Raw genomic sequence first — 20,921 nt, forward strand, 5'->3', positions numbered from 1 at the left:
CAGAGCGGGGTAGAATGGCCCCCATCCTGACTAAGACGAGTAGATAAGACAGAGTACACCTTGAGATTGAATATAAATATAGACATCTTTCACTTAAATGTTCAAGCATCATATGGAAACTGTTTGATAGCAAGTCTCAGCCTCTCTGTATATATGGAATTCAGTTGTGAGCCTTGTAGACTGAAGAGTCATCTATCCATGGCCCCCACTTGTGGCAGTGAAGATCGGCAGTCTTGGCCATTTTCTTTCCTATTTGGGTAACGTTGTTCTATCCAAAGCACGAAGTATTTATATAAAGGCCTACCAACTCTTGCATCCTTCCATATTTCATCTCAAAGAAACAATCTGACGATTTCTACATTAATCTATCCATATAATTATAATCATGCTGCTCGCCTCTGCACTCAGTAGCAGGAAGAATTCAGGACATCCTGATTCTGGCTCTACAGACACTCCATCATCGCCCTGGAGGTAAGCTGGTGCGCGGTCTGGCCTCTGGGATCGGCCTCGCATCTGAGGCCGTCTATCACCATAAGCAGAAGAAGGGGAAGAATGAAAAAGGCGACTCGGACACTATTCACACAGAACGAGCAGAACTATTCACACCGACCCAATACGACGAGCACCAGGCCGCCCTTTCAAGGGAAGTTGACGAGGCCTCATGGCAGCTCGACGAGGTGCAAGACAGCATCAGACAGGCAGATCCTCCCCAGTACGCCGAATACGACCACCAGCAGCCTCAACTCGCCGAGACGTTCTTGCGAAACCACCCTCTGCCCGAGGCGATGCCTACAGAACCCCCCAAACTGGCTCTCCCGGTGATTATCACCCAGCGACGACCAGGAGAGCGGGCAAGAGGTTTCCTCCGTGCATATGCGCCCGTCCTCGCGGACGTCGGCATCGACCAGAAGACCTTCCTCGAGTTCATGGACGATCTGAACAAAGCCGTCATGCCAAACGGCTTGATCCAAGCCGTCAATCTGGCAGCACTGGCAGGCCACGCTGCCCCAGCACCCGCTGCCCTCGCGATCGCCATTACGCTCAAGATAGCCACTGAAATGGCAGACGCAGCGCACAGCCGGTACAAGACCAACGGCTTTCTCGACCGCGTCAACGAGTCCTTCTTTGCGCCGCGGGGGCTCGTTGCGCTCATCATGACCTGGCGACCGGGCCAGTCGGGCGAGATGGTCACGACAGTCGACGTGGACAAGATGGAGGACTCCATCGCGTCCGCAGCGAATTACAACGCGGATGAGAACGGCTCGTTCCAAAGGTTCAGGCACAAGTTCGCGCAGTCCAGCGGTGCCACGGCCTTTGAATGGCCCGAGACAGCACCGCTCGTATTCCCCGTTCTGGACGATCTGGCAGGAGATGCGGAGAAGGAGAAGAAGCAGAATGCCCTGAAGCGATCGAGCAACTTTGTCGCCGAGTACATGGACCGCAGAGGTCGTGCAAAATGGACAGGCAAGAACCCAGACAGCGAAATGGCCAACATGGCGCCCAAGGCGGAATTCCACTCGCGGTATTCCGATCCCAACCATCCTGCCAGCTGTGGTGATCCGATCGCGCTGTTGACTGGAGGGCATCTCCAGGGTCTTGGAGGTCTCGGTGGTCTTCGTGGTGGTCAACTAGGCAGGCGAGGGAGAGAAAGATTGCCTGTTGGTGCAGCGACAGTGATCCCGATGGCGAAGAGGCTATTTGAAAAGGTGAGTTCTCATTAATCTGTGTTGTATGGAAGCTGACTTGATAGGATATTTTGTATTTGATGGTTGTCCAACGGCCGACACAGGGGCAGGTGCAGGAAGCATCAGAATATCTGAATGCACAATAGTATAGAAGGGTTCGAGTATAGGGAGTGATTACGTGTTTGGATACATTATTCAGAGTATTTACGAGAATGAAAATAAGACAACATCAACCATTGCTTTCTCTGTTCGCCTTGTCAACAGCACACTGCGCAAGACGCTTCAGCTCTGAAATGGCACTGGCTGCAAACTTGATTTTCGCGTGATAGCACAGCGGCCCATCGACTGTATGATGGTTCGAAATGAGTTCGGCAATCATGCCAATCAGCCGTATATCATCCTGATTTCCTGAATCCAATGGTCTCGAGAGGATATTACTGAATAGGTTGATGCTGGCTTGGAGGAAATATGAGAGGGAGAATCTGCCATCATCAGCGACGCAATTAAAAGTGTAGGAAGGCCAAACGAACAAGAGATTTTCAGGGCCCAGCTTGAGCTGGAAGTACAGAAACCTGTCTAGCAATGACCGACTCGCCGTGACCGAGATAGCCAGACTTGAGCTTGTTGTCCGTGTATCGTGGTTCTGCGCCCACGACGCACATCGACTACTCGTCTGGTGGATCATCACCATGCAATGGTGATATTGCAGATGGAAAACCGAGAACCGCATATCGACACTCCCCGGCGCATTCCCTACAGCCTGCAAAAACGACGGGCGGATATCAGCAGGCAGCGAGTCCTTCCACTCTTCCACCGCATGGTCCAAGTCTCGGATGGCCCACAGCAGATCAGCATCTGGCTGTTTGAGCGCAGCGGGGGTATACAGATTGCGATGAATCCGCGACTGAATCAGGGCGAGGTGCGCGTACGTGTGCACATACGACCCCGGATACGGGTCGCCGTAGACGTGGCGGCGGCCTCTGCTGTCGTCGATGGTTTCTGGGGGGATGACGGAGAAGGTGAGGTCGCATTGGGCGTCTTCGAGGGCGGGCGCGAGACCGGTTGCCAGGCTGATTCCCTTATCGCAGATGTAGGCGATCCAGAAGAGATGTCTGACGTGGTAGTTGACGGGGGTTGGGTTCTCCCATGCTGTGTGGGCGGGGAGATGGCCTTTGAGCTGGTAGATGAAGCGGGAGGCGGCGGAGAGGAGATGGTCGATGCTGGCAAAGTCTGCTGCGAGGCCTTGGGAGCAGAGACACTGGTGGGATTAGTATATCACGTCGAGAATGGTTGGCTTACTGACCAGTAATAGGATCGCCTGTAGCCCATCCAAGGTAAATGGCTCATGGAAAGCCTGTGGCATGAAATGGTGTGCTGCACGCACATATCGAGCACTAAACTTGAGAGAGAATCCTTCTGTTCCGTGTAGAACAAGAGACGCCAGAGCAATAAAAGCAAAGACGCATGCTTTGGCGCTCTGCAAACCAGGTGAAACGGTCGATGTCTCCCCATAGTACGCAGTCCGAATAGTACTCTCAAAGAGGTCCGGATCAAGAATGGGAAAGAACAGCCGGAATACAGACCGGTCATACTGCTCGATCACCCTATACAGCAGCCCCAGTTCCGGCAGTTCATATCCGTTCGGGTCAGTCGATGAATGCTGCCAATGGGGAAGCTCAGCATTAGGGCATTGCTCCAGATGCAGGTCTTCCCCCGTACACGCTTTGATCCATTCCTGGCCACTGGTAGACAGGAACGGCATGCCATTGAAGGTGCAGATATTGCCCAGATGACGGTCGGCGATTTGCAGATTATGAGCAAAGGTCGAGGCCCATGTCTTGAGCAATTGTGTCGGAACGGCAGTTTCTTTGAATACGTTATCATAATCCTGCTTATGCAGATGAAACTTGCCTGTGTCTGTTGAGGTGGTGGATATAGACCCACTGGGTGGGTGGCGTGCTTGCTGTGATAGGGCAGGGCCAGAGCTAGACATGATCCGTCATTCCTGCAATTTATCAGATGCACTAGACTCATACCTTGAACTTCGAAGACTGGCATCGTCAAAAGTACATGGCAGGTCCTGGTGAGAGCACCAGTTACACCTCGGCTTTGCTGCATCACACTGAATCTACAGATGGTGTTAGTGTGAGGAAACCCCTATATCGGATCAGGCTGCACCTTTCTGGCATAACACGCATTACACGAACGGCGAGGACGCCTTCGTCGCGGTGGAAGCTGCCGGTTGAAATTCACCCGCCATTGGCCTGTAGACATGGTTTGAAGATATTCAAAGTGCAATTGAACTGGCATTTATTATTCACGCGAATGACGGTTGTGGTTGAATCCAATCATGTGACCACACAGACCACGACTGTTGACCAATCATATAGTCTACATCTGTATGCCTAAGGCAGGATATCAGAATGCTGATGCCTTGATGCTAAAAGTGCACTCCACATTCTAAATTTATGCATAATCAAGCCAAATCACAGAATAAAGCGAAATTCCGGATGTCCATCACTCGAGCTCACCAAACTCCTCTCAAACCCACGACCATCTCGCTTCTTATTCTCCCAAGCTAGCAGCACCCGCAACACCATCGTCACAATCGCCGCAAAGAACAGTAACCCAGCAGAAATACCCATCCGCTTAACATAATACGGCTCTTCTTCCTCGGGAAAGAATCGCGAGCCAGCAATGGAACCTGCCTGCCCGAGCATCCCGAAAACTACCAACCCACCACCGCGCTTCGAAGCCGAGCTCTGGTTATCGGTTACCCAGGTAAAGGCTAACGAGACGGCAGGAAAGACTCCAGCGCAGATGAGAAAGGTAGCGAAGTAGCGGAGTGCGGTGGTGGTGACTAGGGCTTGGATGAGGTATCCCACTGCGCCGATAACGTTGAGGACAGCGAGGAAGTATGCGCGACTGGCGAGCTTGTCGGATAGGAAGGGGATAGCGAGGCAGAGAAGAAATGAGATGAAATATGGAGGGGCAGAAAGGCCTTGAGCCTGGACGGAGGAGTATCCGATGTCTTTGATGATGGTGGGGAGAAAGGCAGGGAGTGCTGCAAAGGCGGCCTATAGATGTGTTAGTATATGTACTTGCAAGGTAAGGAGACATGCGTTCAGACAGAATACAATCACAGCTTGGAGATAATTCTTGTAGTCATAGAACGCAGCAAAGACTTGATTCATGTCCAGCCGGCCCTTGGATTCATGTCCTCGGGCAGTCACAGCGCGTAGACGCACGATTTCATTTACTTTTGCCCCGAGGAATCGACACTCCCCGGGGCCGTTGGGTAAGACGAGATAAGCGAGTGGTGCGATTAGAATGGTGGGAATACCCTCTATATGATCAGCTGAGGTGGAGTCATAGATAAATAGAAAGACACGGAACACACCAATGATAAATAGTAGCCGCCATTGCGCAAGGCCAGTCCTAGCATGAACGATACCATAAGCCAGCGCAGATGCAAAACAGTTTGCAATCGACGCAGAAGACAGAAAGAGACCATATCGAAGCCCCATTTCGGATCGAGAATAGAAGAACGACAGAAATAAGGCAACACCGGGTGTATATCCAGCTTCAAAAGCCCCAAGTAGACACCGCAATGCCATCATTCCTGCAAAGCTGTGCGTTGCGGCCTGCAGCATGCTAACAGCTCCCCAGCCACAAGCCATAAGGGCGACCCACGTCTTGGTGTTTCAGTTTATTGGATGTTGATGGAGGTGGGCTTGACATACCGGGAGGGAAACTAATTTCCAGAGAAGAATGAACCAGTGAAAGCCGATATAGCAGAGATAGTAGGCTGTAATGAGCCAGGAGTACTCGTTCGAGGTGATGTTCCATTCCTTGCCCATTCCCGCTGTGTATGCATTTCCGATATTGCCTCGGTCGATATAAGCGAGCATATTAAAGACGAAGAGTCTAATCGTCAGCCTCCAAAGGGGTGAAGGAAGGGATAAAGACGTACAGAGGAATTATATTCCAGTCGAGCTTACGGAGAGCCTTGGTCTTCTCAGCATTGGAATACGCGGCAAGTGATTCTTCCGCAGAATGATTGTGGCCGTTGTTCGTGCCGTCTGTTCGTTCTGCCTCGGCATGGTTGCTTCTTTTTTCAAAATTGATCTCGGTGGAATTCATGCTATACAGCTAGAACAATCAGAAAGGCCTATAGATTGGATATCTGATAGGAAGACAGTCTGCTCAATAATGCGACCAAGGATGTGATGTTTGTATACTGATGCCGTAGATTAGATTGATCGATGGGTCGAGTGGAGCCAAGTGGGGAGTGGCTGTTGCTTGGCACGCCAGGAAAGGTTGATAGGAAGTATAATAATGTTGATATTGTGGCATGAGAAAATGTAGTGCTTACAGTCAATGGAGAATAAATCAAGAATGAAGATATGAGTAGGTCTCAATCCTCAAGATGTGTACTGACTCTGATCACCCTTGCATACATAAATACCCCACTTGAAGGAAGCGGGGTTGGAATGAGCGGATCCCCCTCAACACAGATACACATCACGCCTTGAAAATAAAAAGCCAAGTACTTAGATCAAATTAACATTGTTTAAATCCCTACTCAAATCTAGCAAATAGCCATCGCATTCGGCGGACTTGCCACACCCCCAGGCAGATTCAACGGCTGACTCGTAAGCATAAACGTCCACCGACCACGCGCCTTGCATGCCTCCGCCAGCTCCTCCAAATCCCAACACTCGCCAATTGGCATCCCCCACCCACTCAGAAACACCTCGTGCATAGACACTCCCCACGGCTTTGATGATGGCCAGGCTTCGTACGCGACAGTATCGCTCGCCACGGCACTGAATCCCTGCTCCCAGTGCCAGCGGATGGCTTCCTCGGTGGCTTCGACCCCGCACGAGGCTCGATCGTCGCGGCCGCCAAGGTGGTGCTTTTCTGCTTCGGTGAGTTGGGAATAGGCTGTTGTCCAGCCTGTGCGTATGAGGAGGATGTCGCCTTTTCGGAAGGTGATGTTTTGTTTGTTGGCGATTTCCAGGAGTTCGTGGAGTGGGATGTGTTGGTTTGTGAATGGGGTAAAAGGCAGGTTGTGTTTTAAGGCGTAAGAGTACCAATCGAGGAGAACGCCACGAGTGACGATTGGGTTTGTTGCTATATCTACAATGGTCAGAACAGTCGCCTGAATGTCACATTGACCTACTTTGAATCCCAATCTTATGCGTTGTGGCGATGTCCTCCTGGCTGACTCCATTGTAGAACTGTTTCGTTTCACTGTATGGGTAGTGCCGTAGTCCATCCCAGTGACTCGAGCCTTGCGTATTAAAGTCAAGCTGTTTTCTTAGCCACATTCCAGAGGCGGTTGATGACCTACCTCGTCATCATTTGCATGTCCCTTGGCAATTAGAGTATGTCTGCAGGGCTTTCTGCGCGGATTCATCGGTTTTAACGGGACATTGAGCGGGAGGCTGTTGCAATATCAATATCAAGATAGACAGAGAGAAGAAAAGAAATACTTCAAGTTAATCACTCTTCCTAACGTCACCTCAGAAGCAGCATTGCGAACAACATCGTCGGTTATCAGATTCAGCGTCCCCAGCTCATCGTCCTCACCCCAAAGACCCCATGCTGACCCTTTGGGGTCTCCTGGATTCAACGGGAGACTGTCGAATGTTGGTCTGGTTATCATTCTATCGTAATGTAGATGGGAAGATTATAACTACAAGTCATCCGTCATGGAGCGGAAATCCACCGATGAAGTGAGGGGAAACCCGTGATGACGCCGATCGTCGCATGACATGTAATCCATCTCAAACTCCATCCAACGACGATACAACGACCACGAGTAAAATGATCGAATTCAGCATCCTTATTCCAAATGCCATGCTCGGCTATGGATACCGCATCGAGCACTTCTGGTATGGCATCGAGATCTTCCCGAAAGCCATCATCGTCGACAGCGGCTCGACAGACGGCGATCCGTATAAACTCGGGCTGAATAAAATGACCTGCGGGCGGGATTCATATATTGAAGATCTTACTCCTATCCTGCAGGCGTGCTATCATCGGAAGACTCAAGTATTGATCAGGTTGGTGGGAGGGGATGGGAGTGATAAACATGTACGGGATATGCTGGGGATGGTTGAAGAAATTGCTGCGAAGGAAGGGCACTCGTTCAAGGTGGCGACAATATCTGCTGGATTCAATCGATCGTTGCTTAAAGAACGCATCGCCAGCTAGATGGTTGCACCATGTGGTCCTGTGGAAGAGCTGACGGCGGAAAGCGCCGATCGGCCATTGATATTGTCGCGCAGATGGGAGCAGAACCGTATCTGAAAGCACTGGGGTTGCAGTCGGATATCATCCTCGGTGGACGTTCGTATGATCCTGCTCCTTATGCTGCCATTTCCATGTATCATGGCGTGCAGCCTGCAGTGGCCTGGCATATGGGCAAGACTATGGAATGCGGTGGTATTTGTGCCATCCCCAAAGGTCGATCGATGGTTGCCCCGATGCGCGAGGACTCGTTTGATCTGACACCATTGTCTCCAAAGGAGAGGTGCACACCGCTGTCTGTTGCTGCGCATACTCTATTGTCTTCCTGGGCTGGGGGGTGTGTTAGTTCTAGATAATGCGAGCTATGAACAGCTGATAGCAAAGATAGTGCGTGTGTGAGGGGCAGCATCTATTCTAACAGACATATATTAGGTCAAGCTGGAAGGCGTGGAAAAGCTGGGCTATCACATCATCTTCATCAGAGGCATCCGCAATCCCATCCTGATCAGCCAGATCAACGCATTCCTGCACAACATGCAAGTGTATACCCAGAATCTCTTCCCAGAGCTGGATTAGTTACCTCAGTGCCAGCTGCTCTTCCATTTCTACGGTCGCAATGGCACGGTGGGCCCTATTGAGCCGACTCCCATTGCTGGCCATGATCTGGGCATTCTGGGCGAAGTCGTGGCGCCATCACAGGAGTTGGCTCCAACAACGCCCAGGCACCGATCCTGCATATGCCATACAGCAACCAGGTGGCCACGACGGGCAACTTTGCCTCACCTCTATCCCCCCACGAGACAGCAGCTAGGCCGGTGTTCAGGTTCAATGTGTACCATCTCGTAGATGCGACTGGAACCAGATTGCTGCAAAAGTGGCATCCTGGCGCGCTGTCAACCTCGAGTGTGCCATGTTTGACTTGAGACTGGTGATATCTGCCTTGTATAGCTATTTAGAGTGGGATGTTCTGCCTGAAGCCCACACTGTTGCTGATTTTCCTATCCTCCTCCATAAGCTGAATGATGCACCCGCTGGTCTACCCTGGGGAATGGACTTAACCAACCCAGACAAATGCCTTTGTGGACTGCGTGTCCTAGAGCTATCATGCGTCATTGCTGCGCCTCTTGTAGGCAAAATGCTGGCAGCCCATGGTACTGACATCCTCTGGGTAACAAGCCCTAACCTCCCTGATCTCCCCACGATGGATTGTGATTTTGGCTGGGGCAAGCGGAATATCTAGCTGGATCTTATGTCTAAAGAGGATAATAAACACATCTGGAACCTCCTAGATGATGACTGCCACATCTTCATCTAAGGCTTCTGACCAGACAGCCTAGCAGCCCACGGTCTATCCCTGGAAACAGTCATAGAATAATACTAAGGCCAGGGGATAATCTGCATAAACATGTCTGCGTATGGGCCCCATGGACCCTGGAGTAATAAATAAGGCTTCAACTCTCTCGTCCAGACATGCTTGGGGATGAATGTTTCTGGGGCAGAGCATTTCGGCGCCGGTGAGGCTGCTCAACCAATGCCATGTTAGGCGCTTGATCATGCTGGGGGGCACTTTCTCACTGTGGGGGTTATGGCTGCACTGTATAAACAGATAACAGAGGGTGGGTTGTGGGTGGTTGATATTTCACTTGCTGGGGTGATGAAGTATCTATGGTCTCTGGGGCAGTGGGAGGGGAGATTGGGGTTTCAGACAGGAAATTATACCTGTGCGGCGGATGTACTGATGGAATATCTAGAGAAAAGGGATACTGGGTTTGGGGAACTCACTGCGGTGCGGCATTCTGCTTCGATTGAGGGGGTGGAGGTTGGATGGGATATCATGCCTAAGCCACTGGGGTCTGATGAGAAGGTGTGGTTGTAGTAGGAGTAAGTTATGGGAGTTGAAAGAATATACTCAGATACTATATCCATGAAATTAGAGAAGAGAGGTCTAGCAATAATGACTTCCAACGCCATCCATTCTATCCGAACATGCTGAAAACGAACAAACAAACACCCCCAGCCATCTATAATCTGGCCGTATTCTCAAACTTAGCAGAAAGCATCTGTCCAAGCCCCTTGTCAACACGCGCAAACATATCAATCGTATTCTTCCTGATCTCAGGAATAACATTCTCCAAGCTCCCCGCAACATTCTCGACAAACTTCTTCCTCTCCGCATCGTCAAACACATTCAGCCACAGGTTGCGCGACTGCACAAAGTCCTCATCCGTCACCGGGATCTCATTGTGGCCGAGAATGCCGCCGCGCATGAACTCAGGGTGTCGAACGTCCTGGACAGTCTGTGTCTTGACGCCAGGCGCAAGAGTGCTGCGGACGTAGTTCGGGTCTCCGCCGTAGTTTCTGGTTTGCAGGCCGGTGCCGTCGCGCTGGAAGGGGGCGTAGACGGGGGCGAGGGAGCGGTTGGATGGGAGGTGGGTGTAGTTTGCGCCGAGACGGTAGCGCTGGGCGTCGGGGTAGGCGAACATGCGGGCTTGGAGCACTGTTTTTGTCAGTATAGTTCTGTGTTGAGGTGGTGGAGTTGGCTTACTGGGATCGGGTGTTGGTGCGATACCAGGGACCAAGTTGGAGGGCGAAAAGGCTGCTTGTTCAATCTCGGCAAAGTAGTTCTCAGGCTGGGACGATCAGTATGAAGGATCTGCGAATCAAGCAAAAGGGAAAACATACGTTCTTATTCAAAGTCAACCGCCCAACTTCAATGAGCGGGAAGTCGCCATGCGGCCAGACTTTGGTGATATCAAACAACGCCAACCCGTAATTCTCCGCCTGCTCAGGCTCCATAACCTGGATATACAACTTCCACTTGGGGAACTGGCCACGCGCAATGGCATCGAAGAGCTCAATCGTGTGGAAATCGGGGTTGATACCAGCGAGACGAGCGGCTTCCGCGGACGAGACGTTGGCGATGTCCTGCTCCGGCCGGAAGTGGAACTTGCAGTATCTGTACGATCCATCGGGCCCGATGAGTTTGAAGGTGTGGATGCCGAAGCCGGTCATGCGGCGGACGGAGGCGGGGATGCCGCGCGAGCCGAAGAGGTGCATGAGGGCGTGGACACTCTCGGGCTGGTTGGAGTGGAAGTCCCAGAACTAGAGAGTCAGTATGGATGTTGACCGGGGGAGGTGAGATGATGTACCATGTTCTCGTCGGCGCAGTTTGTTGTCGGGTGCTTCTTGTGGCTGCGGTTCAGGGAGGGGAATTTGACCGGATCACGGACAAAGAAGACGGGCTGTATCATATCGTTAATATCTGGTGCCTCATCTCCGGTTCAGGAACATACAATGTGGTTTCCGACAATGTCATGGTTTCCCTCTTCAGTAAAGAACTTGGCCGAGAAGCCACGAACATCACGGACAGTGTCAGCGCTGCCCTTTTCACCACCAGTCGTACTGATGCGCAGCAACAGAGGCGTCTTCTTGCCCACGCCATTCAGGAACTTGGCCGAAGTAAGGTGGGAGATATCCTTGGTGACTTCGAATTCACCCCAAGCACCGGCTGCTTTGGCGTGCACCACTCTCTCCGGGATTCTTTCGCGGTTGAAATGCGCCAATGTTTCCATCAGCAGGGTGTCGCCCATTGTGATCAGACTGCCTCCGCCAAAGGTGGGAAGAGTCTGGCTGACCGCAGGGTCAGGGACGGGTTGGCCTGGACTGCATTAGCTACAGATGAAGCCATTGTCGAGATAAACATACCCTCGGCCAGGGTGAAGACCGGCTTCGACATTGTGTATATATATGGAATTATGAGAGCGTAAATGTAGCAAAAAAAAAAATATCAACCGGAATGACAGCGACAGTGGACCTCCAGCTTTATATACGCTCCTCGGCCCGTCTCAACAACCCCGTACTAACACCTGTCTAATTCCACTCTTATCAACCCGTTTCCACCATTTCCACGGGATACCGAGTTCTTTTCTTCCGGTTGACGCTTTTTACGTGATCTTTCTACTCTAGAATGTTCGCGGATGCCGGCCGTCGATCCACCGTCACTAATTCCACTGCCACGATTCGTCAATCGCTGCTGTCCGTGAGGGGAAGCTGAAACTAGCAGAGATTGTTGGCCTTTTTTTTTACCCCTCACCCCTCATGAGGGGAATTGCCCCACCCGCTAGTCCTAGATTGGGTAACCATTCCGTCTACTATCTGGCCAATAGGGTTGCAGCCCGTCGGTTCACGATTGGTTTTCAGATCCTGTGTTTGGCTTTTCATTCATAGATAGGGTGTTCTATCAGAGGATTGAAACTGAATGATAAGAACCATTATACTACTTCAGGCAATTATGTCCAGACAGACAAATCAGTCACCTCGTAAAAGTGGATAAATGGTAAATATATATTTGGTGTTTCGGGCTGACTAGTCCACACTCCACAGGTTGGGTGGTTTATTTCCTAAGGCACTATTCGTCTGCATGTACAGGCTTCCCTATGCTTTGACCTTTGAACCAAATGCTTCATTTTACTATACTATGTATTATATACGTGAGAATTCATGCTGAAAGGTGTGTGTGTCTGCTGTCAAGGAACAATTACCCATGTCCAATGAGATGATGCCACGAGGCTGTCAGTCTATCACGTCTAAAAGGGGCCATTTCAAGACAGCCTTGCAGTACTGAAAATGTATGAACTTTCAATGTACATACAGACAACTATTTGATAACATTCCTATGGATGAACCATCTGCATGCAAAGCTGACCCACAAGGCTCGACTGACCATACCTGCAATCTGTGCAAGGACTTGAGGATATGCAAGAGATACGGCGATGATATCGACTATGCTAGATCCCAGGACGCCATTTTACACCCCGATTGTGAAAAATGCGTGAATCACTCTGGACGGCGTCTATGCCAGTGGTGTACGCACCTGAGACTCGATCATATCGCTTTGCACGTGCTACCTGATCTTCAACTCTATCGTGAAGATGGCAGTTTAAGCAGTCGAAGCAGTGGGCTTTACTTTAATGTTGGGAGTGTGAATGATTTGCTCCATCGAAGTCAGAACTGCGATTTATGTTACTCGTTTGTCCAGGAACTTGAGTCAGACGACGAATATCTGCCAGCGGATCAGGTTGTATTATGTGTGAGTGCAGCGAGGGAGAGGGACGAGAGATCCCCCGATTTTGTGTATGATTTTGAAGTGTCTATTTTCATTGATTCCAATAGTGAGTACATGGAGAAACAGATCACGGTCGTGACTAACTAATCCTTTAGACCTTCATCGACCCGTCGACTATTTTGGATTCAAATATGAGCCAGAGACTGGGAAGATAAGATCCACACTCCGACCTGCGCCCTTGGTGGACTGGTCTCTGATATCCGGCTGGTTGGAGAATAGACCGGACGAAGATACATTCTCTCCTAACCCGCCTGGATTTCGCGTGATTGATATTCAAAGGGGGTGTATTGTCTCTCCTCCCTCAAAGTGCAAATACGCCACATTGAGCTATGTGTGGGGAGCGAGAAAAGAGACAGACCTGGAAGCAACGAGTTCCAACATCACCAGAATGGAAGAGGAAGGCTTCCTACGCGGTGCCTCCATTCCAGCGACAATTCACGACGCGATGATCGCCTGTAATCGTCTGGGAGTCCCGTATCTCTGGGTGGACCGACTTTGCATCTTGCAGGACGAAGGAGCCAGGGAAGAGGCGAAGATACAAATCAATGCTATGGGGGATATCTATGGACGCTCACATGTGACTCTGGTCGCTCTGGAAGGTACGAATGCTGATCACGGCCTGCCTGGGGTGTCGAATATCAACAGAGCGCATTCGCCCCTTGTGAAAATGCCAGGCGCGTACTTGGTCAAGCTGCGTGAGTCGTATTCATCGCAGGTGAGTCGCTCCACATGGGCCACACGCGGTTGGACATTCCAGGAGGCGTTGCTCTCTCCGCGACTCTTGCTTTTCGCTCCGTCTGGGGTCTTCTTCGAGGGTACACATCACAATGGTACCGTCGGTGAGAACGGCATCATACGTGAGAAACACCTGGAGGTTGAAAATCCGTATGTCTTCCTTCCGGAGAGAGAAACTTGCCGGTTCTCCTTGCCATCTTATCGCTTGCTTTTGCAAAGATATACCAAGAGAGCTCTAACGTTCGATTCCGATGCCTTGGACGCCATGTCTGGAATCCTGCATACACAATATGGCACTGATCACTACTACGGTATCCCGTTCAGTGAATTCAGTCGAGGGATGTTATGGTCGACAGATGGGTACCATAATCCCAGAGTCCCACGATACGACGATAGTTTCCCGTCATGGTCATGGCTATCGGTGAAAGGCGAAATTGATGTTCCAGAATCAGAACTGCTCAAGAATGATGGTCTTCTTTCTCCCATTCCGGTCTCCCTGGCCGTCTGGGCAATACCAAGAGGCGGCTCTGGAGAGCACGTGCGCATTATTCGCGACAGCTCCAACGCATGCTTATCAGGGCTGGACAAGAAACTGAATTTGATGCAATCCACGGTCGTGGCGCTGGAACGGAGGATACCGCGTGCATACCGACTCTCTGGTAGAAAGGAGCCGCCCTGGGAAGATGTAACATCTTCTCAGTCCATCATGGGGAACGCATTCGCGGTCATGATAGCCTGGAAACACGGATGCTTTGCCGAGAAGCCCCCTCAAGCACTATTGGAAGATACAACATGGGGACGCTATGAGAAGATCATTCGATCCAAGTGGTCTTCCATCCGGGCAATGTCTGCTCAAGCCCACGGCATAACAGCGAAGGGTATCAAAGATCGGGATCGAAAGTTTCCTAATGCCTTAATCCGGCAATCCTCTCATCCCGGACGACTTCTAGTCTACACCCAATTTCTTCGACTGCGACCAGATATGACGTCGGATAGCCACACGGGGACGTCTTGGCTCCGAGATGAGCGTGGTAATACGTTCCATTTGTTAAACGGCCACACCGACCATGGCAAAATAGCCGCCATGAAGGACCGGGATGGGGATCTTCTCTTGGAGACCATTGCGCTTTCATTGGAAACGGTCACCACTGGTGATAGTTCGAAATCATCCGATGACTCCATTCGCTGGCAAGACTCGAAAGGGGAGTGGCTTAATCGATTTGTGACCGATTTTAACGGCAATTCCCGGCGTATGGAACTTAATGTGAAAGTACACCTCATGGTGCTGCAGACATTCGATGGGATCAGCCGGCGTGTTGGGATTGCAGAAGGATACTTGAAGACATGGATCAGTGCAGAGCCTCGGTTTGGAACCTTTGTCCTTGAATAATTTATTACCATGCCTGATAACTTTAGACAACATGGTGAGAATATATAGCGGTACTACCCAGTAATTATCTCAATAAACATGCCAGGTATATATAAACCGAGGTCTGTGAGAAACTAGACTAATTAGTAGATATGACCAGCGTCCTTTAGATATGTAGAAAAAGTAACAAGTAGTTAGGAGTGCAGATAGCGTTCTGCAAAAAGAAAAACAACGACTTCGGCATGATCCGAACCTGCGCAGCCAGTAATCGTTATCGAATTGACACCCTCGGGATGCATCCGACAACCACTCGGGAACAAAAATGTTGATCAGGTCCTGCCCGGGATCGAACCGGGATTAGTGGAATCAGAATCCACTGTGATGACCATTACACTACAGAACCTTGAAGATGGAGACTACTGAGAGGTAGAGCGATCTAGATTCAGTCGGAGTGATTTAATGATAATGATAATCTGCCTTGATTTAGAAATTATCAATATAAAAGTTTGTGATATGGACAACATCACTACATCATCTCGAGGTCGTAGGATGCACATGAAACATCTTTCAAAATGACGATTAAAATCTGACTTTCATAGATATTCCCATTGGGCAGGGGCATGACAGATCGTATGCGCTTAAATACCAGTCACGTTGATATTACATGTACTGAAGAGGTATACATGTATGCATAAGCCAATGCTTCTACCTTTAGTCTACACTTATAGAAGCGATGAAGACTACTGGATCAAACATCTGTAATCTCATACGAAATCTTCGTAACCCCCTTCTGTCTACTGATCCTTCTCACCACAATCCCCCCAATATCGCAAGTCCCCGGCAAATGCGTCCCTCCACACGGATAAGCACCCGCACCTTCAACATCCACAACGCGAATATCGCCTTCATCAGGAACAGAAAAGCCCTCGGGCAGCGCGACACAGTGGGACTTTGCCTTTTCCTCATTCCACCAGTCAACCGTGACTGCAAGATTCCGCTTCACCAACTCTGTCGCTCTTTCCTGGATGATGCCCTTGTGTTCGCCGCCAATCAAGCCGCGGAATTCAACAAATGCCATTCCCGGGGCGTGGTTGGCTTTGATTTCTGATACTTCTCCGACTTGAGGGCGTAGTTGTTTCACTGCGAGTCCGAGGATGTGTCCGGCGGTGTGGTAGCGAGAATGATAGTTTCGTTGTACCGTGTCGATGTTTTGGACGATCGAGTCGCCTTTTTGGAATGGTGTCGTTGCATCTGCGAAAGATCCAAGGTGATATATTTGATTTTCGGGTGTCTTCCGGACAAGCTTCACGTTGAATAAAAGGTCGGTTTGCTCTGATTTCATCTGGCCGATGTCGCTGGGTTGTCCCCCTCCTTGAGGATGGAATATTGTTTCTTCTGTTGTGATAACATGGTCTGTATCATCCGATGATTTGAATAGTGATCTCTCGGCTTCTGTGATAGATTGAATAGACTGGCAGGAAATGATTTTCGTCATGAGTCTGTGGATAGAGGCATCTCTTTGGTATAGAGGTCTTCCGAGAATTGGCGTTGCCTGAGGTGGTGAGTTTTTCGGGTATGCAAATAATACCCATCACTTACCATTTTGAACATGGGAGGCAAATGATTTAGGTGGTAATTGTTTCATTGCTCAAGGCATCAAACGGGATGTTTTATAATATTCTTATTGCCGAGAGTCGGGAATATAGTGGCATTTCCGATGTCTGACAAAATGGTATTCCCGACCCCCACGGGTGAGCATTTATTTGTGCTTATTGCTGTTAATCGCATTGATTTCCAATTATTCATTCATAATTTATTGTCATCTCGAATAATGTTCAATTCAAGGAAATCTTAAGAATTTTAGCTACCTGAAGGTCAAGTGGACCACTCCCTATGGCTAGAGTCTAGACCCTTCCAAAAACTTCGTATTCTTTTGTGGAAGTAGATGAGACAAAAACAGAAACTAAGCTAGCTGTAGTTAGTTAGACTAGGTCAGATAGTCTTGATGCCAACTATCTCGTAAATGCCCGTATTAATCCATACATCCGTCAGTATCCAAGATTTAGCATAAACCCACCCTTTTTTTTGTATAACACACTTTGTATCATGAATTTAATGACGTCTCCCGCTAAATTCAAAGTTGTCCTGATTGGCGATGCTAGTGTAGGAAAGGTTTGTTACACACTCAAAGTGTGACTCGGTAGCTGAATCTATATACAGACTACATTTATACATCAGAATGTTGGTGGGAGTTTCACAAGCGGATATCACCAAACTAAGAGATATGAAAAGCGGGTGGTCTCATTTGATATAGTGAGTATAGTTAGATATTATTTGTCGCACTCTGCACTGCACTAACGGTCATATAATAGATAGACCAACCTGCCGTCGATTTTGATGTCTGGGACATACCTGGTGGTCATGGTAGAGCATCCACGAGAGCCAAGTATCTGAAAGATGCAGATGCAGCCATCATCATGTTTGACCTGTCTAAACGGTCAACGCTTGAGAATGTAGTAAACTGGCATAGTACGGTCCCGGTTCCTCTGTCATATGTTTGCTAACTTTATAGGGGAGCTCATGGACGCAACGGGAAAACCCATCCCTTTCGTCGTTTATGGCTCAAAAAAGGACATAACCGGGGCAGCCAGAGAAGTCAGCCCAGAATCCATCACATGGCCTACTGAGATGCAGCCAGTTGAATTTATCAAGGGATCAAGCAGGACAGGATGGCACGATCTCAGAAGCCCTTTTCTGGCACTTGCGCGACAGCTTTATAAAGACTCGAAACTGGTATGATTTCTTGAGTATAACTTCTGAGGGTTTTCTAACATAATACCCTGCTGGTAGGATTTTGTGGCCCATGATATTGATCATGAGCTATATGAGCAATATCGAAAGGAAATGATCGTTTGTGGCAGTGCGCCTTTACCGGAGGAGTGTGATTCTGATCTATGATACATTTATAGAAATACCAATGCATCCGTTCGAAGTGACAGGATGTCAGAGCCAGGCATCTCTAGGGTTTAAAGGATGGGGCCAGCTTTTAGATAGATGACGTGATTAGGGCGATTTTATGAGCATATGATAGACAGGGTAAGCAATATGGACGGTTATATGTCAGTGTCGTATTAGACTAATCAGTGAGCGGGTAATACTGTAGTGGCAAACAGTCCCCACTTCCAATGAAAAATGCAATCCCAATGGCTGCCATCGTTCAAGCACTGCACATAAGCTCCAATATCCGAAGGCAATCTCCGCTATCCCCATCGGCTATCTCCGACTCGGACGTCCGACGCTAGGGGTGTGCCGGTATCCGGCGCGGGGCATATATGAGAGGCAAAAAAGTTTTCTGGAGAAGAAAAAGAAAGACAACATCGGGCAGATCAGTGGTTTCAGGATGGTGAAACCTCAAGATGAAGAAAAAGCCGTGCGACAAGTAGCTCCGGAATCGTCGGACCAGCATGTCGTCGGCTGGGAGGACAACGATCCGGAAAACCCGCATAATTTCTCCACCGCGTATAAATGTTGGATTACTTTTCAGTTGGGGATGCTGGCTTTGAGTGCCAGTCTGGGGTCGAGTATTATCTCGCCTGCTCAGACACCATTGAAGCAATACCTTCATATTGGTTCTGAAGTCAGTATTCTCCCGGTTTCTCTCTACATGTAGGTTCCTATCGCCCGACACAATGGACAAGGGTACTAATTATGGAAATAGTCTTGGCTTCGCATTTGGTCCTCTATGCTGGGCCCCTATCTCCGAACTCTGGGGCCGTCGCTGGTCGATGCTCCCAGCAGTGTTCATGCTGGGTCTATTCAGTATCGGCACAGCAACTAGCAAGAATACCGCCTCTGTTCTCATCACCCGCTATTTTGCAGGGCTTTTTGGCTCTGCTCCTGTGAGCAATGTGTCAGCTGCACTGGGAGACATATTCCATATGAAGGCCCGGGGCATTGCGGGCACATCCTACGCAATCTGCGTCGTCGGAGGACCAACCATGGGGCCCATCATCGGAGCAGCGCTGGTTGCAAACCCGCATCTGGGATGGCGCTGGACGGAATACATGGAGGCGATCGTCGTCTTCTTTATTTTTACAGTCACTTTCTTCTGTTTGCCGGAAGTATATGGACCCGTGCTGCTTCATAAGAAAGCAGTTCGTCTGCGTAAGGATACCGGCAATAAGAATCTATACCATCCGCATGAACATATTGAAATCAGCATCCACAGCGTCATCACCAAGCATTTCTCCCGGCCCCTCGTCATGCTCGTAACCGAACCCATGGTCACCGTCATTGCGCTCTACGCCTCCTTCACCTACGCCCTGCTCTATCTCACCCTCGAAGTATTCCCCATCGTTTTCGACGACATCCGCCAGTGGAAGGGTGTCGTCGCCACCCTCCCCTTCCTCGGCCTCTTCGTCGGCGTCCTCCTATCTTCCACCTTCATCATCCTCGTCGGCCAACCCTACTACCTCAAGAAATACGAACAAGGAGGCGGTAAGCCCGTCCCCGAAGCACGTCTTATGCCCATGGCCGTGGGCGGCTTCCTCTTCGCCACAGGCCTCTTCTGGTTCGGCTGGACCGCCGAACCATCCTATTCATGGGTTCTACCCGTCGTTGCGGCAGGCATGTTTGGATGTGGCTTCTGCATCATCTTCGGCCAGTGTATCAATTTTCTCGTCGATACGTATGGGCCCTATGCGGCGTCTGCTACCGCGTCCAATACCTTCCTACGTAGTGTGCTCGCTGCTGCCTTTCCGCTTTTCTCGCAGCCAATGTTCAGGAACCTCGGTGTTGGTCCGGCCATGTCTATCTTAGGAGGCATTGCTGCGGCAGCCATTCCTGTTCCGTTTTTATTCATGATTTATGGGGTGCGGTTGAGGAAGATGTCCAAGTTTGCTCCATTCAAGGGATGATAGTTAGACAAATAGACATAGAAACCATGTATAAACAACCTTTTATCTACAACCCTGCTAATATCGCAATACAAAGTCTCAAATATCAAAATCAGATATACCCCGGCTATATGACGCTGTGGAACAGACATACTAATATTCACATCTGATTGGCCAAAACGGACATGGATAAATCCACATCCGATATTTTCACAACATCTTCATTCTTCACGTTTTTATGTCCATCCATCCACATACAATTATACATCAAGTGATTAAATAAAACACTAAAAATATGGACATCTCCCAAATCTCCACCCAACTCTCACCCTCCCCCCGAAACTTCCCAGGCTGCTGCCTAGCAATTTCCCACACATTAACCACCTATCTATCATCCCTCCTCCCCCAAAAACCCGCATTCACCCTCTCAATAGGCAGTGGATCCGGCCTCCTCGAAGCCCTCATTTCCCACAATCATCCAAACACCCAAGTTGAAGGCGTGGAAGTGAATTCATCTGTCAATGCATATATCGCAGAACAAGACATTAACGTCGTCAATGGGACGTGGGATCTGCATCCTCGGGCTGGACTGGCGCAGGCGTGGATGTTTGTGTATCCGCGCGAACCGGGACTAGTGAAGAGGTACATTGAGATGTATGGAGGGGCGGTGGACATGATTGTGTGGTTGGGCCCGAGGGCGGATTGGGAGGATTATGAACCTTGTTTCAGGGGGGAGGGGTTTGGGGATGTTAGTGTTGGGGGTGATGAGGTTGGGCTGGCGGGGTATGAGATGTTGGCTGTTGTGAGGAGAGCTGCTTGATGTATAACCACTATATGTGTATCAATTATATCAA

General features: G+C 49.7%; 11 protein-coding genes and 1 non-coding gene across 12 annotated transcripts; 6 read left to right on the forward strand and 6 right to left on the reverse strand.

Annotated features, from left to right (window-relative positions):
• Positions 1 to 476: 476 nt before the first annotated feature.
• On the forward strand, positions 477 to 1,721 carry ASPWEDRAFT_118810 (uncharacterized protein; the record flags this gene model as incomplete). The annotated part of the gene is made up of 1 exon (XM_040828848.1): positions 477 to 1,721. A coding segment is annotated over one exon (1,245 nt), but the record flags the coding sequence as incomplete, so codon positions are not given.
• Positions 1,722 to 1,914: 193 nt separating this feature from the next.
• ASPWEDRAFT_118405 (fungal specific transcription factor domain-containing protein) lies at positions 1,915 to 3,678 on the reverse strand (the record flags this gene model as incomplete). Its single annotated transcript, XM_040828816.1, has 3 exons — positions 1,915 to 2,167; positions 2,216 to 2,943; positions 2,989 to 3,678. 3 exons carry the CDS (start codon positions 3,676 to 3,678, stop codon positions 1,915 to 1,917), a joined length of 1,671 nt encoding a protein of 556 aa, XP_040684538.1.
• A 493-nt stretch (positions 3,679 to 4,171) lies between these two features.
• On the reverse strand, positions 4,172 to 5,828 carry ASPWEDRAFT_175967 (uncharacterized protein; the record flags this gene model as incomplete). Its single annotated transcript, XM_040831439.1, has 5 exons — positions 4,172 to 4,762; positions 4,823 to 5,031; positions 5,086 to 5,380; positions 5,429 to 5,612; positions 5,659 to 5,828. The coding sequence occupies 5 exons, from the start codon at positions 5,826 to 5,828 to the stop codon at positions 4,172 to 4,174; spliced, it is 1,449 nt and encodes a 482-aa protein (XP_040684539.1).
• Positions 5,829 to 6,118: 290 nt separating this feature from the next.
• On the reverse strand, positions 6,119 to 7,487 carry ASPWEDRAFT_162429 (uncharacterized protein). The gene is made up of 4 exons (XM_040829828.1): positions 7,184 to 7,487; positions 7,042 to 7,135; positions 6,871 to 7,000; positions 6,119 to 6,827 (listed from the first exon to the last, which is right to left on the reverse strand). The coding sequence occupies exons 1-4, from the start codon at positions 7,354 to 7,356 to the stop codon at positions 6,277 to 6,279; spliced, it is 948 nt and encodes a 315-aa protein (XP_040684540.1). The 5' UTR covers positions 7,357 to 7,487; the 3' UTR covers positions 6,119 to 6,276.
• Positions 7,488 to 7,689: 202 nt separating this feature from the next.
• On the forward strand, positions 7,690 to 9,183 carry ASPWEDRAFT_71920 (uncharacterized protein; the record flags this gene model as incomplete). The annotated part of the gene is made up of 4 exons (XM_040839213.1): positions 7,690 to 8,280; positions 8,323 to 8,330; positions 8,376 to 8,567; positions 8,900 to 9,183. Exons 1-4 carry the CDS (start codon positions 7,919 to 7,921, stop codon positions 9,181 to 9,183), a joined length of 846 nt encoding a protein of 281 aa, XP_040684541.1. The 5' UTR covers positions 7,690 to 7,918.
• A 641-nt stretch (positions 9,184 to 9,824) lies between these two features.
• Positions 9,825 to 11,851, reverse strand: ASPWEDRAFT_140699 (catalase). The gene is made up of 6 exons (XM_040829406.1): positions 11,649 to 11,851; positions 11,237 to 11,601; positions 11,093 to 11,185; positions 10,626 to 11,045; positions 10,489 to 10,573; positions 9,825 to 10,440 (listed from the first exon to the last, which is right to left on the reverse strand). The coding sequence occupies exons 1-6, from the start codon at positions 11,677 to 11,679 to the stop codon at positions 9,965 to 9,967; spliced, it is 1,470 nt and encodes a 489-aa protein (XP_040684542.1). The 5' UTR covers positions 11,680 to 11,851; the 3' UTR covers positions 9,825 to 9,964.
• A 742-nt stretch (positions 11,852 to 12,593) lies between these two features.
• ASPWEDRAFT_44843 (HET domain-containing protein) lies at positions 12,594 to 15,294 on the forward strand. The gene is made up of 2 exons (XM_040836368.1): positions 12,594 to 13,114; positions 13,164 to 15,294. Exons 1-2 carry the CDS (start codon positions 12,619 to 12,621, stop codon positions 15,191 to 15,193), a joined length of 2,526 nt encoding a protein of 841 aa, XP_040684543.1. The 5' UTR covers positions 12,594 to 12,618; the 3' UTR covers positions 15,194 to 15,294.
• A 209-nt stretch (positions 15,295 to 15,503) lies between these two features.
• ASPWEDRAFT_t194 lies at positions 15,504 to 15,575 on the reverse strand. The gene has a single exon. It is a non-coding gene; the product is annotated as a tRNA-Gln (tRNA).
• A 43-nt stretch (positions 15,576 to 15,618) lies between these two features.
• Positions 15,619 to 16,988, reverse strand: ASPWEDRAFT_44845 (putative alanine--tRNA ligase). The gene is made up of 2 exons (XM_040836369.1): positions 16,772 to 16,988; positions 15,619 to 16,724 (listed from the first exon to the last, which is right to left on the reverse strand). Exons 1-2 carry the CDS (start codon positions 16,772 to 16,774, stop codon positions 15,921 to 15,923), a joined length of 807 nt encoding a protein of 268 aa, XP_040684544.1. The 5' UTR covers positions 16,775 to 16,988; the 3' UTR covers positions 15,619 to 15,920.
• Positions 16,989 to 17,221: 233 nt separating this feature from the next.
• On the forward strand, positions 17,222 to 18,382 carry ASPWEDRAFT_44846 (uncharacterized protein). The gene is made up of 5 exons (XM_040836370.1): positions 17,222 to 17,344; positions 17,393 to 17,485; positions 17,545 to 17,701; positions 17,745 to 17,965; positions 18,023 to 18,382. The coding sequence occupies exons 1-5, from the start codon at positions 17,279 to 17,281 to the stop codon at positions 18,128 to 18,130; spliced, it is 645 nt and encodes a 214-aa protein (XP_040684545.1). The 5' UTR covers positions 17,222 to 17,278; the 3' UTR covers positions 18,131 to 18,382.
• A 190-nt stretch (positions 18,383 to 18,572) lies between these two features.
• On the forward strand, positions 18,573 to 20,088 carry ASPWEDRAFT_119309 (MFS transporter; the record flags this gene model as incomplete). Its single annotated transcript, XM_040828892.1, has 2 exons — positions 18,573 to 18,838; positions 18,891 to 20,088. 2 exons carry the CDS (start codon positions 18,573 to 18,575, stop codon positions 20,086 to 20,088), a joined length of 1,464 nt encoding a protein of 487 aa, XP_040684546.1.
• Positions 20,089 to 20,362: 274 nt separating this feature from the next.
• Positions 20,363 to 20,887, forward strand: ASPWEDRAFT_118965 (uncharacterized protein; the record flags this gene model as incomplete). The annotated part of the gene is made up of 1 exon (XM_040828863.1): positions 20,363 to 20,887. One exon carries the CDS (start codon positions 20,363 to 20,365, stop codon positions 20,885 to 20,887), a length of 525 nt encoding a protein of 174 aa, XP_040684547.1.
• Positions 20,888 to 20,921: the final 34 nt, after the last annotated feature.

This window comes from Aspergillus wentii (assembly GCF_001890725.1).
Source record: "Aspergillus wentii DTO 134E9 unplaced genomic scaffold ASPWEscaffold_8, whole genome shotgun sequence".
Lineage (NCBI taxonomy): Eukaryota > Fungi > Ascomycota > Eurotiomycetes > Eurotiales > Aspergillaceae > Aspergillus > Aspergillus wentii.

What these genes read in the sequence shown, in the direction of transcription:
- ASPWEDRAFT_162429 (XM_040829828.1), bottom strand. Translation starts at nt 7,356, where the DNA reads ATGATAACCAGACCAACATTCGACAGTCTCCCGTTGAATCCAGGAGAC. An exon ending in GGAAGAGTGATTAACTTGAA is followed by an intron (nt 7,136 to 7,183) that starts GTATTTCTTTTC and finishes ATATTGCAACAG; the next exon opens with CCTCCCGCTCAATGTCCCGT. An exon ending in GACATGCAAATGATGACGAG is followed by an intron (nt 7,001 to 7,041) that starts GTAGGTCATCAA and finishes CTAAGAAAACAG; the next exon opens with CTTGACTTTAATACGCAAGG.
- ASPWEDRAFT_44843 (XM_040836368.1), top strand. Translation starts at nt 12,619, where the DNA reads ATGGATGAACCATCTGCATGCAAAGCTGACCCACAAGGCTCGACTGAC. An exon ending in TATTTTCATTGATTCCAATA is followed by an intron (nt 13,115 to 13,163) that starts GTGAGTACATGG and finishes CTAATCCTTTAG; the next exon opens with ACCTTCATCGACCCGTCGAC.
- ASPWEDRAFT_44846 (XM_040836370.1), top strand. Translation starts at nt 17,279, where the DNA reads ATGAATTTAATGACGTCTCCCGCTAAATTCAAAGTTGTCCTGATTGGC. An exon ending in GGGTGGTCTCATTTGATATA is followed by an intron (nt 17,486 to 17,544) that starts GTGAGTATAGTT and finishes GTCATATAATAG; the next exon opens with ATAGACCAACCTGCCGTCGA. An exon ending in GAATGTAGTAAACTGGCATA is followed by an intron (nt 17,702 to 17,744) that starts GTACGGTCCCGG and finishes CTAACTTTATAG; the next exon opens with GGGAGCTCATGGACGCAACG.
- ASPWEDRAFT_140699 (XM_040829406.1), bottom strand. Translation starts at nt 11,679, where the DNA reads ATGTCGAAGCCGGTCTTCACCCTGGCCGAGG. An exon ending in ACTGCGCCGACGAGAACATG is followed by an intron (nt 11,046 to 11,092) that starts GTACATCATCTC and finishes CTGACTCTCTAG; the next exon opens with TTCTGGGACTTCCACTCCAA. An exon ending in GGTTGACTTTGAATAAGAAC is followed by an intron (nt 10,574 to 10,625) that starts GTATGTTTTCCC and finishes TGATCGTCCCAG; the next exon opens with CCTGAGAACTACTTTGCCGA.